Here is a 16,479-nt window from a genome sequence, read left to right on the forward strand (position 1 = left end):
TTGGGGTGGAGTCGGAGTCTAAGGTTTAGCGTACCAACTCCACAGACCTGGTTTACCATTTCCTCTCTCTGAGGCTAGTCCTCTCCAGCTGGCTAGGGCCTGCTCAGCTTGCCACAGCTGCACAAGCCAGCCCCTTCCTTGTCTGCAACTGCCAGCTGGGGGGCAACTGGGCTCTTGGGACTATGCAGCTTGCCCATGGCTGCACAGGTGGCAGGGCACGTAACCCCTGAGCCACTCACTGTGGGGGTGATCCTTAGCTGGCCCTTTACACCCAGGAGACACAAGCGGGGATTTGAACTCACAGACTCTGGACTCCCAGCCAGGCTCTCCTCCCCACTGTGCTATACCAGCTGTTAGATAGTTATAACTGACCCTAATTTGCTTAAATGGCTGTTCTTAAAACTAGAACTCAACTGGTAAATCTAGAGCTGAATTGCACTGTTTCAGCCTGTAAGTGGGACTACAAGAGACATAAAACATAATTTCCTCTAGCTAGAAAACTAGCATACTGGGCAGAATGGTTCTAGATTAGTCTTCTTTCCACCTCTTCTGTGCTGCTTCCTTTTTTGGAGGAATGAACATTCAATCAGAGAGCCCAAATGTGCAGTGGTGCACCTTAGAGATCTTCACAGTATTTGGAGAAAAAGGTTTGCTATAGTAAAATATCCTCTAAATTTACAAAAGAAAGGATAAAAATAACCTCCTAAAATCTCTTCCTACCAGTCAGTTAAAATAGCCTTGGCAAAATCGCAGAGAAGTCTTTATTCCTCATACACAAATGGTATCACAGATAAAACTATAGCCAGCTCACTCACTGCCCACTGAGTCAGACTTAGGCTGCCTAAACAATTCTATTTCTTAGCTTTGCATCCCCACATCTAGGACTTGAGGCTAAATCCTTCTGAATGCAAAACCTCTCCAAATTAGCTGAATGGGCAATAAAATGGCAATTCAGTGTAAGCAAATCCAGTGATGCACATTGGAGCCAAAAATATTTTTCACATATGCACTCATGCGGTCTTAACTGCCAGCAACTGACCAGGACCAAGACTTTAGGTCTTTGACTTTAGGGCCATAGTAGATAGCTTGATTATGTCAGCCCAGTGTGTGGCAGCTCTGAAAAACATGAATTTATGACGTGACGCTTACTACCGCAAGAAGAGAGGCTGCCGTGGGATGGTGAGTGCGCCACCAGAACGTCAATGATTCCAAGTCATTTGCTGTCCTTACAGGGCCTGCAGCACACCCAGGGGAAATAGTGACCATTCAGAAGTTGTGCTGCCAAGCAACACAAGATGCTACCATCACTAGGAAGTGCGGCTTCTCGTATAAGCCAGGGTGTAGTTTCTGGTGTAAGAGTAGTTAAGAGAGAGATCTGAGTTGGTCTGAATGCAGTTTCCTACTCTTGTGTGCCAAAGAGGACAACTTCTGCCAACTTTATTTTTAGTTTCAAATATGTGCAAACCAAGAACCTGGCTTACAACAAACAATGGTTAATTGCTCAACAAGACAACTTCAATCCATGAGCTATGACACTGGTTTTAAGTAACCAATTACAATTATAGCTTGAAGTATCCTGCTTGCATACTATACATTAGGTGTTAAAATGGTAACATGTATCTAGATTTGAAATGACTTTGAGGTTTAAAATGCAGTAACACAAATAATGGCAAAAGAGACATTTCCTAAGAAAAGTTACTCTTATCTAAACTTAATTGTCAGTCTCTCTGGCCGTTTTTCTGGATCGGTGCCAAGGCGTCTTTCTTCACAAGTGGGCATTGTCTCCCAATCGACAGTGGAGAATTCCATTACAGACCGCTTCATTGCCCTTATAAAGACTGCATCTTCTGGATTTTCAAATGGAATTCTTCCAAACAACAACAAAAAATGACAAGTTTTCCTATACAACAAGAAAACTAATAAATTTGTCACTAATAGTAAATATTTTGATGTTTTATTTTGTCATGAAAAATAAAGCAAAGTCAGTAGAAACATTAAGAATAATAAAGAAGCAAAGGGTGCAGTCTAGCTACAAATATTTATCTACGACCCAACCTGCCGTTCCTAGCTGGGTAATGGGATTCTGTCGCCATGCCCCTTCTTCCCCACAACTGAGCTATGTGGGTGGATGAATGGATGGGGAGGGTTTGAGGGGTGTGTATGAAGCTATTCTCTCATGCACTCTCTCTAAGAGTAGATGGGTGGGAAGAGTTGGGGGGAGATAACTACCCCCCACTTTCTCACTCCTACCTGCCCATTCACACATACAATTTGTTTATGGATGAAAGGAGGTAATCACAGTGAAGCCCCGTTGTGAATGCAGAGTAAACTTCATCTAGATCCCTTTCCTTCTCCACTCACTGCTCGGTGGGAGAGCTAAGAGTTAAATCTCCCACCCACCCCGCTGCTCAGCTGGCAGGAAACAACTGAGGGGGAAGGAGGAGATGACAGCAATACTGTCTTTTCCCTGCTGATCAACTGATGGGGACTCTAGAAGTAGCATTAAATATTACAAGTTGAGAGGGCCTATTACTTGTAGGCAATGATTTGACTGCTTCTGAACTAGAGACAGAAACAAATGGCATGCTTCTTGGAGAGTATGCATTTCACCCAGAGAACGTATAAAATGCAGTTGATATGCATATACTACAAGGTCTGTTAGACAATAGGTACACTGACAGGAAATAGCCCTCTTCATGAACAGGTTATGTCAATTCTCCATGCACATTAGCCAGTTATTATGCATGTTGAGGTACTATGAACTGAGCAACTAACCTGTATATATTTGTCAATTTGTCAATAACCATTCATGAAGAGGACATGAAATCTTATGGCAAAATGTTATCTGTGTTTTTATGCCGCCACTAGACTGTTTTTCTTGTTTATGAATGGGATTCTTGTATCTAAATATTAATAAACAGGAAGAAAGGAGAGGCTGATCTTACTTACTTAACCAGGTGATTTCCAAACTCGCAACCTAAACCAAGTTTGGAAAAAGTTATTAAAGTCTGTATACCACTTAACTGACTGATGAGAATACTAAATAGGTACAGTCAATTCTAAATCCCATTAGTTTTAAATGGTAAATGTTATAAATCAGCAATTGTTTACTGAGTGAGACTGTTCTTTCTAGTTTCTACTAGTTATTGCTTAGCCTTATATAGTTAACTTGTGATTTTCCCCCTTGTCAACAAAATCATCTTTGCTTACCGCTACCATCTTCTGCAGTTACACATGTTTGGAGGAAAAGGGCCAACAAATCTCTTCAAAAGACATTTGTGCACAACTTATGAATTTTCAGTGGCTTTGGCAAAGTCACTGGAGAACAACTGAAGTGGGTGTCAAACTTCCCTAGTACAAGCATCATCCAGCCATAAGACTTGAAACAAAACTTTCCTCCTGGAACCTCTGGCCTGTGGACCAAATTTAGCCCACCAGTCTGTTTTCCCCAAATCATCCCCACCTGCTCTACACCTGACATCCCTGCGCATCAACCAATGTAAAAGGAGTTCAATCCAGCTTGGTCACTATCTGCCCACCCCAAGAGCTGGCCTACACCACCCCACCACACTCCATCCTAGAAACTAGATGGAAGGTAGATATATCTATGCAGAACACTTCAAAACCTTCTTTTCAAGGTTTGAATCTTTAAAACTTCAGTATTAAAGATCTGGAAAAGGAAAGAATATTTACTCTTCAGCAAATGCCTTGAATGACTGAACAAATTTTTGTTCTAAAAGGTAACAGCTTCTACTGAAAGGTATAAAATGATGAATGTAAATCACAGCAAGCCCTCAAAAAATCTCAAGTAGACAGCCAAAAAGTGAGGCCATTATAGAAGTTCACATAAATTGTGAAACCCATTTTGTGTAAATTGGAATGGATAATGATTATTCATCTGTTATTTTCCCAAATTATGTTAAATACCTGGAGGCAAGCGCATTACTTTGGTGGGCGTCAGGCAAAATGCTGTCTTAGGCAATAGTGGTACATCTATTCTCTTTCCAAATCCTATAGACTGAAGGACAAGGGTCTTTTCATGGTTGTAAATATGCAGAGCAGATTCTCTTTGTTTTGTAGTTATTTCTGTAAAATATGAATCGGTGGTGTTATCTAAAGCTTAACCAACTGCTTACATACTGGACAACAAGCTCTAATTTAAGGTCAGCTGATTGACTGAATTATAATGGGGCACTAGGTGTTACGGAAGCTTGAAAATGGAGCATAATAAATGCTAGACCAGCCCTCCCCAATCTGGTGCCCTCCAGAAGTTTTGGACCAACTCTTATCACTGCTGGCTGGTGCTCATGGGAGTTGCAATCCAAAATACCTGGAGGGCACTGTTGCTGCGTGTTTGTGCTACTAAATTTGTTTAAAGCAGCACAACAGCAACAGAGAGTAACAGCGGATGTTGAAATGCGAGTGTGCCAGCGTGTGTGCGCGTTTACCTAAGAAAGCAGACTTTTACCCTGCATCAGGATCACTGAGACTTGAGACTTGGTAAAATAAGAAAAGCTACTTTATTTATAGAAATACATTGTAGATAGAAAGGCATACCTAGTTCTAACTAAGTTGGAGGTGCAACGCCCAGCTGTGGGAGTTGACCTCATGGCTAGGAGAGAGCAGAGACAAAGGGTGTCTCAAGGAAGTCAGTCAGAGCATCACAGGTAAAGGTAAACAAGTCTATCCATCTGGAGGACCTTAACTCTATCTCCCTTCTGGAACATAAACAAAAGTACAAAACAGGAGTTGCTCTTGCCCCACTTCCAACAGGCACCATGTTGGGAGAGCCTAAAACAGGCTTATATGAAAATGTTACTCTTTAAACTTTCTGTCATTAGGTGAACAGACTAACACTTCCAGGTCCATTATGGAGAAATCTGCAGCACAGCAACAATTTCCGATTTCTTGCAGTCGTTATTTATACATACAGTTGCAACATATGTTTTGCACGTTTAACAAAGATTCTAGATGGTAGGTCAACATAAATCTTATTAATAGGAACACAGCATACTAATCTCAATACTATGTTAGGATAAATATAAGCTAAAGATATAGACAACAAGAAGTTCTGACAGAATTACTTAAAATGCAGTGCAGTCTTTTAATAGCAGTTATCTAGGAAACAAATTAAAATGTAGTTATAATAACTACAGAAAATAGATGGCAGTAGATGTTAGCAGTGTAGCACAGATGTTAAAACTCGGGCCTTGTAATGTTAGAAGATAATACCTGTAAGAGTATTCAAGGGTAATACCTAGTTAAAATTAAGTATTAGACTTGTTAATAAATCAATAAGATTAAGTCAGTGGTTCCCAAACGTTTGTTTCCATGTATCACTTTAAAATTGCTGAGATTCTTAATATTTTTTCTGCCTGTAGCAGCAATTGTAATGTGCTGTGCTAGATGCTATATGATACCTGGCCTTTGATACCTCAGGTGTATGTTTTCAGGACCCACCCTACTCCTGTGATTGTAATTTGTTTTGTTTTTAATATTGAATTTTAAACTGTTGTAATCTGCCCTGGGATCTGCTGGTGAAGGGTGGAGAATAAATTTAATAATTTTAATTGTATTTTTATGGACACACTGGGACACCTAAATGAAGATCACAGACCACAGTTTGGGAAACCCTGGGTAAATGATTCACAGTGCAATTCTAACCACGTCTAGTCAGAAGCAAATCCAACTGAATTCAATGGGTCTTACTCCCAGGTGTGTGGGGTTAGAACCGCAGCCCAAAGACATTTTGATTGACTATAGGGTTGCCTGGTGTTAACCAATCCATCGACTTTTCTTTTTTAAAAAAAGTTTCTTTTTATTACAAATACCAATCTCAAAAGTGCAGATGGCAGGCAGTATCTTAGAAGAGATATTCTGTCTTCTAAGATTATAACCGCTGTGACATTCATGCATGATCTAAAAACAAAATATTTTTTTTCCTTAGAACTATTATTTTTCTCATATGAAGATTTAACCGATTAAACCATTAATTAACAAAAACTCAAATGATTGATGGACTGCTATTTCTTTAATTGGATGACAGGCTTAACACCAAGGGATTTGGAGGCTTGTGTGATTTGCAGACAGTAGCCTAATATTTCTTGAGATGAAGGTTTGTGGCTACAGTCAAGAGAGCTCCTTTAGGTTCACCCAGCAGGTTACTTCTGTTCTTCATGGGGTTTTTTTGGCATTGGCCCCCCAGCATCAGTTTCCCCTACTACATTGTAAACTGCTTTTGAAACTCCCCTAACAAACCTATAACTGTGATTTAGTTGCTTTTGGTTATGGGGAAGTGATGAGATTTCCTATTGCTGGTGTGTGAAAGACTTTATTTAATAGACTCCATAGTTCAGGCTGAAAGAAGTCCAGACAATGTATTTAACAAAGTTAACAGTAATGTAAACATTGAACAGAACTGGTTCCATGAAATTAATTAACTTTGTAATTATTTATTTATTTATTTATTTAATTGCACTTTTAAACTTACAAATGCCAGATATTTGTGTTATCAGTATTGCTTTGTGAATTGTCACTGTGCTAATGTTACAGACACTTTGAGTGTATTTTGTAATTATCAGTCTGTATTTTTTGCATTTCACTTCCTTCGAACCTCACATTTTTTTCCTTCCACATCTACCAGCTGAGGATAATACTTTGCAATTTATGCAGTGGACTTTAGTCCATGAAATGTATTCCATAATACATCTATTTGCTTTTCAGGAGCCAAAATATTTTGTTGTTTTTGCGACAACCAGCTGACAAAGGCTACTCCTCTGGAAACTGAAATAAGTTAGTTATTAAAACTGCACTTAACCAGGATATATATACAAATTTATTTCCATGAAGATTTCTTAAAGTAGGTTCAAAAAACTATATAGCAGATAAATGAAGTCTTGTAAAGGACAAATGCATACTCTACTTCCAATATGCCCCAAACTAAAGGACTCACTATGAAACAAAATTCATCAAACAGGAACTTTCCTTGCATATCAGATCTTACAAAATTGATGTGTTGAGTGAGGACAGCCACAAAAAACATTGTATCTTGTTCTGTTGCAAAAACATTAAGCAGTTATCCTCCATTCTATTAAGAAAAGAAAAATAGCTTCTACCTTTTCTGTCAAGCAAAGTTACTGAAGGAATGTGGTATATTACACAGAGATGGTATCTGCGATCTTGTGACAGAGGGTTATTAAACAGGTCTGCAGGAGTTGAAACAAAAAGAACAATGGTCAAAATTACTGAACAAAGATTTGGCAACCTCTTCCATTTTTCAACAGATGCTATACAAACAAGTAGTTTGTATTCACAAAGTACCTCCTTCCTGAACATTGTGGCCCATTGTGAGTTGCATGGCGGGAAAAACCTGCAACAAATGCTTTTTGGTGCCATTTTGTGTTATAAGCCTTTGAAGTTTTTATGATTAACCAGAAAAACTCTGATCAAGTTTCCCATCATGTATTGCACTGATGCGTCTTTCCCTCCCAATATTAACACAGGAAGACAAGACCCATATCTAGCTGCCAGAGACGATCGCCATAACATAATTTCCACTTCTCCATTCCTAGTTGGAAGATTTTACAACTGGTCAGGCCAGTCCCAAAAGTCTTTATCAGACTTTGGTGAAAGTAAAAGCATTCAAAACATCAAACAGCTCAAATTTTAGTTTCAGTTTTTGTGATAACTAAGCTTTGCTAAGGCACCACACCATTTTGTCTATTAAGATTACCTGCTGTCATGCCAGTGAATTTTGCTATTTTCTATTTTCTCTGTAAACAGGTACTACATTAAATCTTTTGTGTTAATCTAGATATACAAACTGATATAAAAGAAACGCTGGTTAAACAAGCCAGCTTCATAACCGATGCATTGAAACTGGCTTATTTAAAATCAATTCTGCTCCGTTTATAAATCACCATCTTTGCTTTAGAAGTCAGGATTCTCTAAAACGAAGTAAACGCTAGCAAAGTCCTTCTCCCGGCCACATGGGAGGAGAAGAGGGAAAGGGGAAGTGGGCAAGCCCAAGATTTGGCTGAGGGTCCTTTGTACTCACACACATAATGCCAAGACATGCTTTATTGTTAAATGTGAACCAGCCCACTATGTCACGTTCCTATGGCACAGGAAAAAAGCTTTAAAAAACTGAGAAAGAACCAACTCAGTATTAAGTCACAGTGACACTGGTGCCTCACATGTTGAACATGCATTGCTTTGGGAAGACACTCTGAATGCATCCATAATCTCTTTTAATACTGACAATATCTGGGTATAAGATATAATCCATTTTTTTCTGATGGTCCTGAAAAATCTTATCAATTTTTTAGAAAGCATATTTTTTGCAAATTCTTTTCTTATGTTCTTTTTCGCTCCAAAATGAACAAGGAAATTATAATAATTAATTGCATCTAAAGAACCACAAGATGGCAGTAGTAGAAAAAACACTACCTTTACAGACAGGAAATAACTTCTATAGAAATAATGTAACACTGAATAGTATACCTAGTCTAAAACCTCTACATGTAAGAAGATAAAATATATAGCACATATTGTTCGTATAACAGTGGACCTACAATTTTATTTGGCCAGCTAGCTTACTTTTCCAATTAAATATAATATGCCAGATGCCCTTGTTTTAACTCTTGTAGCCCACTCATCCACCCATTTCTATTTGAATGGATTTATATGATTGGATACAGACTCAAGCTTATTAAATTTAGGTCCCATTGAAATCAATGGGACAAGTTAGTCATGAAACTGATTTCAACCAAAAAATACAACTATATAACCACACGTTTTTATTATATTATTAGGTTTTTATATGGATTTTACTCATTTTAATTACATGTACTGGGTTTTAATGTTGTATCCCATCTTGGGTGCATTCAGGCAGAGAGGCAACTGATAAACATTATGGGCTGGATCCAGACTTAGAGCACAATCCTATATATGTCTACTCATAAGTAAGTCCCATTGAGTTCAAGGGGGCTTACTCCCAGGTAAGTGTGTTTAGGATTGCAAACTTAGTCATGTCATGCTTATGTCCCACTGATTTCACTGAGTCCATGCAAGAATAAATCTGGATTCAACACAATAAGTATACCTGGGAGTCAATATAAAATATATTTTATGTGCAGTCTCAGTAATACTGGACAATTAATCAACATATCTGTAAAACAGAAATAGTAGTTACTTTTCTACTCTTTGGGTATGTTTATTCTGGTTGTTCACTATGGGATTGTATCACTTCTGAGACATCTATTAAACAGGCAAAGTGATGTCATTCTTGTACAGTGTACATTCTTTTTGGTAGACATCAAATGATGTGTTTTACATTTATATCACAAGAGTTATAGGTTCATAAATTAACTGAGGTTAGAGTTGGTTAGTAAATTTGCCGATTTGTTACTGGGCCAAGTTCAAATTGCCTTACCCCATATGTGCCCACTCAAGCACTTCAGTCTGCTGAACAGGCATGTTGCAGGTGCCGCACAGTCTCCATTCTGCACTTGTAAAATATAGTTCTTTTAGTGTGGCAGCACCAACTCTTTGGAACTCCATGCCTATTCACATCAGGCAGGCCCCCGTGTTATATTCTTTTTGGCACCTGGTTAAAACATTTCTGTTTAGACAAGGCTATCCAGATGCATAGATGCTGATGTTTTAATCTTTTGCCTGTTGCTGTCTGTTTTTAAAATGTTTTAAAATTATTTTATTTATTTATTATTTAATTTGTATCCCGCCCTTCCTCCCAGCAGGAGCCCAGGGCGGCAAACAAAGCGCTAAAAATACTTTAAAACATCATAAAAACAGATCTTAAAATACATTAAAACAAAACAGCGTTAAAAACATTTTTAAAAAAACAACTTTAAAAAAGGGTTTAAAACGTTATTAAAAAACATTAAGCAATTCTAACACAGACGCAGACTGTGATAGGTCTCAACCTAAAAGCTTGTTGAAAGAGGAAAGTCTTCAAAAGGTGCCGAAAAGATAGCAGAGATGGTGCCTGCCTAATATTCAAAGGGAGGGAATTCCACAGGATAGGTGCTGCCACACTAAAGGTCCGTTTCCTATATTGTGCAGAACGAACCTCCTGATAAGATGGTATCTGCAGGAGGCCCTCACCTGTAGAGTGCAGTGATCAACTAGGTATATAAGGGGTAAGACAGTCTTTCAGATATCCTGGTCCCAAGCTGTATAGGGCTTTGTACACCAAAACTATAACCTTGTCTTTAACTGTTTTATCAATAATTTAATGACTTTTGTAAACCGCTTAAAGGTTTTTTCAATCAATCAAGTTTGCTGAGGTGAACAAATTATTCAGTGTGGTAACAACAAAAAGGGATTGCAAGGAGCTCCAAAAAGATCTCTCCAAACTGAATAAATAAGCATTAAAATGGCAAATACAGTTCATTGTAAGCATGCATAAAGTGATGTGCACTGGGCAAAAAAATCTAACAATAGGGGCTGAACAGGCGGTGACTGATCTGGAAAGAAATCTTGGGGTCATGGCGGATAGCCCAATGAACATGTTGAGTCAATGTATAGCAGCTGTGAAAAAGATAGATTCCATGTTCATTAGGATTCATTAGAAAAATAAAACTGCCAATATCATAATGCCTTTATACAAATCTATGGTGTGACTACACTTGGAACGCTGTGTACAGTTCTGGTTGCTGCATCTCAAAAAGGATAATATAGAGCTGGGAAAGGTGCAAAAAAGGACAACCAAAACAATTAAGGGATTGAAGCAACCCCTCTATAAGGAAAGCTTACAATATTTGGGGCTTTTTAATTTAGGAAAAAAGCGAGTAAGAGACATGATAGAGGTGTATAAAATTATGCACAGTGTGGAGAAAATATACCAGGTTCTCCCTCTCATAATACTAGGACCAGGGGTCATCCAACGAAGGTGAATGTCAGGAGATTCAAGACATACAAAAGGAAGTACTTCACCCAGCATATAGTTAACCATGGAATTTGCTTTCATAAGATAGTGTCGGCTGCCAACCTGAATAACTTTAAAAAGGGATTGGCCAAATTCATAAAGGATAAAGTTATCAATGGCTTCTCATCATGATTTATTTTGTTTATGATGGCTGCATATTACCTCCATTATCAGAGGCACTATGCCTCTGCATACCACTGAATTCCAGTCTGCAGGAATGTGATGTTCCTGCTTATAGTGTAAATATGGTAGGTGCTGTTTATATAGAAGACATATGGTAAGTGGAGTGAAAGAGGAGGGGGGAGTACATAAGCAGTAGAATGCTGGATGATTGGCTGAGCGTTTGAGTGGCTGGGAGTATAAATGGAAGAATGACAGTTGAATCGGGGTGGATGTTAGTAGGGTGGAGAAGAAGGTGTTTGGTGGATGGATGTTAGTAGGGTGGAGAAGAAGGTGTTTGGTGGTGGATGTTGGGAGTGTGGAGAAAGAGGTGTTTGAGGGTGGAGGTCAGGAGTGTGGAGAAAGAGGGAGTTGGAGTTCTGATTAATAATAAGTCAAGTACAAAACAGGAATAGATGAAACCATACGCTTGTGAAACATTCTAAAACTAATCTTGTTATTTCTGATATTTAATAAATACTTATTTGGTTTACTAAAGGCCTGATCCTTGGCTGGGGGATATACATACCAGAAGAGAGGGCAAGGTAATTACCAAGGCTGAACAGAAACAGTATCTAATGGTGGCAGCGGTGAAGGGAGGAATAATAACAATTCAAGTATCCAGAGCAACCCAGAGTTGTATGCGTTATCTATAAAGATACAAGGGGGTTGGGAACAGCATAAGCACGCAGTCACAAAAGTAACCAGCTAGAGAGAGACTCAGGCAAAGTCTCTGGGAGTATTGGTTATAGGATGTGACTGGTGGTGCTGCCTAGCAGGGGGATCTAGTGAGATCTGTGCTAGAGCAGAGTGAGAAACCATATAAAGGACGGTCCGGACTGGTGGTATCCCTGGTGGTGCCTAGTGAAAGGCAGTAGCCACAAGCAGGTAGGAACCTGACAGGGAGAACCAGGGAAGGACGTCATAAGGAACCACAAGCAGGGAGTGCTATTGCGCTCATGTCCTGCTTGTGAGCTTCCCAAGGGCATCTAGTGGGCCACTATAAGAAAAGAAAGCTAGACTTGATAGGCCTTTGGACTTATGTTTTCATACTCAGATTCAAGCATAATCATATATTAAACTATCCTAAATATGCACTCCTACCTAAGAAAAAGTGACATTGACTAAGTTCTATGAAGTCCAACAGTGATCTATCTTTCCCCCTCACCCTTTCTATAAAATGTATATGACCAACTGACAGACATCTGAGAAACAGAAAGTTGATCCAATTTCATACATGATAATTTGAAACTGAACGTATAACACAATATTTCTTAAATGTTGCCCAAAATGAAACAGAATAATATGACTCATATATGATCCTTGTGATACTTGACTTGTTTTCAGCTTCAGCTTGGCTCAGCTTCAGCCTCATCATCTTTTTATTTCTTGCCATCAAACATTCAGCCTTGTTGAATGTATATACCAGTTGGATGATATTAAATACCTCTATTAATTACTTTACTAAGGCATTAAATTAGTTCCTGCTTCTGAAAGTCCTGAAAGCCTAGTATGATCTATGAGCACATTCCTTTAGAAAAAGCTGAGAAAGATTGCTTACACTTTCACTTTCAACAGGTTAACAGTTTATAATCCTACTTCCCTGAAGGCGATTTCATGCTGCAAAACTTAGTGGCGCCAGCACTGTCTTGTTTATCTTAATATGAAATTTCAAGTGTCAGACATTTCATATACCCCTTGCTCTGTCAGTACAGTAAAAAAAATGCACACACTAGTTAAAACTGATACTGGTATATTTAATTACAGAATCTATTTGCTCAGCAAAAGACCTTTCCAAAAAGGATGAATTATTTGATTCTACCTTCATCCTCAAAACTGTCTGTTTTCTACTAAATGTATGAGTGGGCCCCGTTAATGTCCTGCAAAGGAAAAAAATATTACTTAGGGTATGTAGATACTGCATTCCCTGTAGCTCTTTCACAGTTTTCTCCAGGTTTTTCAGACGATTGTTGTGAAGCAGTAGGATCTGCAATGAATGCACATGTTTCAGAGTACCTAAAAATGACAATAATAATTACCATAGGATCCCCAATACATATAAGGCATGATGGAGGCAAAATGCATCTAAATATTAGTTGCTAGAGGTCCCAGGCTATGGTCTGAAGGCACATAAGGCCAGCTTCCCGCTGAAGCTAAGCAGGGTCAGGTCTGGTCAGTGGCTGGATGGGAGACCACCTGGGAACCATATGTAAGCCGCCTTGGATTTCAATCATGAAAAGAAAGGTGGGGTATAAATGTAATAAAATAAATAAATAAATAAATAAATAAATAATAACAGCCCAGAGCAAGATTTCCTGTCCTGCTTGTGAGCTTCCCAGAGGCACCTGGTTGCTGCTGTGGGAAAAAGGATAACACATAGACTTTTATTCTAACCAATGTTCCTACTGTGACCAGCAAGTCAAATCAAACCCGAATTTTTAAACCGCTAGCTCTTAATTATTACTATGGGAAACATAAACTGAGCCATTATTAGAAAGCCTATCAATCTGAACAGTAACAGAGCAATGTTACTAAGTCAATATAAGAACTCAGCTTTAAAAAAATGAATGTGAATACACTGATTGGTCCTACTTGAAGTGAACCTGACTACATAAAACCAACATCTGGGTTGATGAGAATATAAGAATTGCCTGACTGGGGCAGACCAAAGGTATACCTAGTCTAGCACTCTTGCCTTCAGTAGTGGCCACTGATGCTACTGGGAAGCTCAGAGAAATCATAAAAATAACCATCCCCTGTTGATTGTCCCCAGCAGATAGCATAGGGTGCAAAAGCCTGCACTAGTCTTGAAAAGACTACACAAATTAGACCAGCAGTGGAGAACCTCCGACCTCTGGGCCAATCATGGCCCCTCAAGGGATACAATTTGGCCTGTGAGGCCATTTTCCCCAAACCATTTCCACCCACCCACCTACCCACTGATGTCATTAGTGAGGACAGGTGTTTGAAGGCGTGTTCCAATCGGCCCATCACCTGATCAGATCAGACCACACCTTCAGTCCCTCCACCCTTTCAGATCATAGAGGTCTCCAGAAGTGCAATCTCCCATCTGTCAATGGGCTGATTGGAGCATGCCTTCAATCCCTTCCACATTTGAAAACCCTGCGGTTCAGCTTTGAAGTCCCCAAAATCAGGGATTCAAAAGGAAGCTTCACCTAACATCACTAGAATGTTAGGTGACTGACAGGCAGGCAGCCCTGCCCACCTGTCTGCTTTGGTCCACTAGTGGTTGGGAAGATGAAGATCTGGCCCTCTGACCAGAAAAGGTTCCCCACTTCTGAATGAGACCAATGACATTGCAAGCCACTGTCATAATGCGACACAAAAACGCATACACAATTATATCTAAATTATATGCAATTTTTCCAGTTTAGGATTCCCACACAGTTAAAGAATCTTTATTAGCCTGGCCCAGAACATTTTTTGTAGTCAAACCCAAGCCAGAACCAAACCAAAATTAATGATTTGACTTCTTGAATGCAACATTATTTTAAAATGAGATTATGACTTTAATTTGAGATGATGACTACTTTGTAATCCATTTGTCTCTGTTTGCTGAGGTGACAATAGAGCAGTGAAGACTAAGAAAATGCCTGCATAAGATCAGACAGCACTTCTTTCAAATGTGCATCCAATAACTATGATTACATTGCCTGAGTCAGATACCCAGAGATTTCAATTCACTCCATAGAAAGATGCTATCTTCAACAAGCTGGTCCAGACAATCATATTAAGGTTTAATAAGCTGCAGTATGAATAAGCGTGGATGTGCACATAGCATCTTCATTCCTCCACAGCAAGAGCAAACAAACCAGGTACTCTTCCATTAACTATTGTTTCACATGTTGACCAAAACAGGAAACTATGGTTAACAGATTCAGAACAAGCCAGGATATTAAGCCAACTTCAAACCATGACCAATGACTCATAAACCTATACAGTAGGGCCCCACTCATATGGCAGGTTACGTTCCGGACCCCCGCTGTAAAGCGGAACCCATTGAATAGAATGGTGCTCGATACCCGAAAACCACCGTAAAAGCGGAACAAGCGCCGTATGAGTGGGGCTTTAGTCTAATTGTGTCTAATTGACACCGCTGTATTAGTGAATCGCTGTAAAGCAAATCGCTGTAAAGTGGGGCCCTACTGTATCTACTATTCAGTGACCATCATCTCCCAGCTGTACTTAACCATTTTCTCCACTTGTGTACCCAGCATGCCTTGGGGGCCAATTCAGGCAAATCCAGGGCTGTTCCAAGATACAGGCTGACTTTAAGAACAGTTCATGCGTGCGGAAAAGCAGCTGTGTCAGTGCTTCACAGTATGTACACAATACTCTAAATATAATCACTGATGTGACATCATAAAAACTAGGCCATGTTTTGTTTTGATTATCTTCTAGTGATGTCCCATCCAGAGACCCATCAGATTCACAACCACTTAGCTTCAGCAATGCTGAATTTCTAGACAATTTGCTGACCATGTTAATCAGTGCTCAGTTTCTAACTTAATTACCAAGGTTTAAACTCATACTGATTTCACTACACTGCAGGTACTCCCTTCTTCCCACTGACATGACAGATTTCTCTACAAGCTCATATCCAACTTCTATCCCAACCAAGCTACCTATAGACCTATACCTTCTCAGCCAAAACATGGCTCCACAACTTTATGAAATCTGCCTAATTCTTATTTTACATTTATATTGCCAAGAGTGAAGGGATTCATTCACAGACTGTCCACCTCACAACAGGCATTATATTGTTACTGTACATAGAAATCACAGAAATGACTTAATTTCCTTCAGAACACAGTCAAGCCCAGGCCGCAGTAGGTTTCTATACTGCTTTCTCACTCTTTAGGGCGACTATGCATTCTTTTGCCTATATTTTCACAAAGCACTACACATCTTAGCCCAGGGCATTCTTACATTCCTTTCCAAGCATATCAAACATATCTGTGCTCACAGAAATCACTCCCAGTTCAAGAGAGATTATGTTAACTCCATACCTGCTATATTTCTGATTTCGTTATCGTTGAGGTATAGTTCTGTCAGGCAGCAGTTATGCTTCAAGAAAGTTAGATTCTGAATCTAAATTGTGGGAATCAGAATAAGAGGTTTATGTCTTTCATTGGTGAAGAACTGTAACTTGTGTAATTTCTTTGTGGATTTAAATAGTCCCCTGAATAATGGATTAAAAATAATAACAGATCCAACAGATGTACAATATAGACATGTTCTGTTTTTCATATATTAAGCATCTACCTATAACATTTTTTTATATGTCATACAATTGCCATACTAGCCGGCATTTCTTTGAAAACTATTGATGAATGAAACTAGTTTAGGTT

General features: G+C 39.1%; 1 protein-coding gene across 2 annotated transcripts in view; it reads right to left on the reverse strand.

Moving 5' to 3' along the window:
• Window positions 1-833: 833 nt before the first annotated feature.
• The window catches only part of LRRC72 (leucine rich repeat containing 72), a 29,173-nt gene continuing 13,527 nt past the window's right edge, over window positions 834-16,479 (reverse strand). Inside the window, exons 4-9 of one of the 2 annotated variants that reach the window (XM_061586810.1) lie at window positions 16,138-16,219; window positions 13,010-13,123; window positions 7,116-7,205; window positions 3,928-4,086; window positions 2,950-2,977; window positions 834-1,900 (exon numbers count right to left, since the gene is read on the reverse strand). In XM_061586810.1, the coding sequence (XP_061442794.1) occupies window positions 1,702-1,900; window positions 2,950-2,977; window positions 3,928-4,086; window positions 7,116-7,205; window positions 13,010-13,123; window positions 16,138-16,219 (672 nt within the window). In that variant the 3' untranslated portion in view covers window positions 834-1,701. The remainder of the gene's footprint in view (window positions 1,901-2,949; window positions 2,978-3,927; window positions 4,087-7,115; window positions 7,206-13,009; window positions 13,124-16,137; window positions 16,220-16,479) is intronic. The other variant, XM_061586811.1, reaches the window with a different exon arrangement.

Source organism: Rhineura floridana, chromosome 10 (genome assembly GCF_030035675.1).
Source record: "Rhineura floridana isolate rRhiFlo1 chromosome 10, rRhiFlo1.hap2, whole genome shotgun sequence".
In the NCBI taxonomy this organism is placed as follows: domain Eukaryota; kingdom Metazoa; phylum Chordata; class Lepidosauria; order Squamata; family Rhineuridae; genus Rhineura; species Rhineura floridana.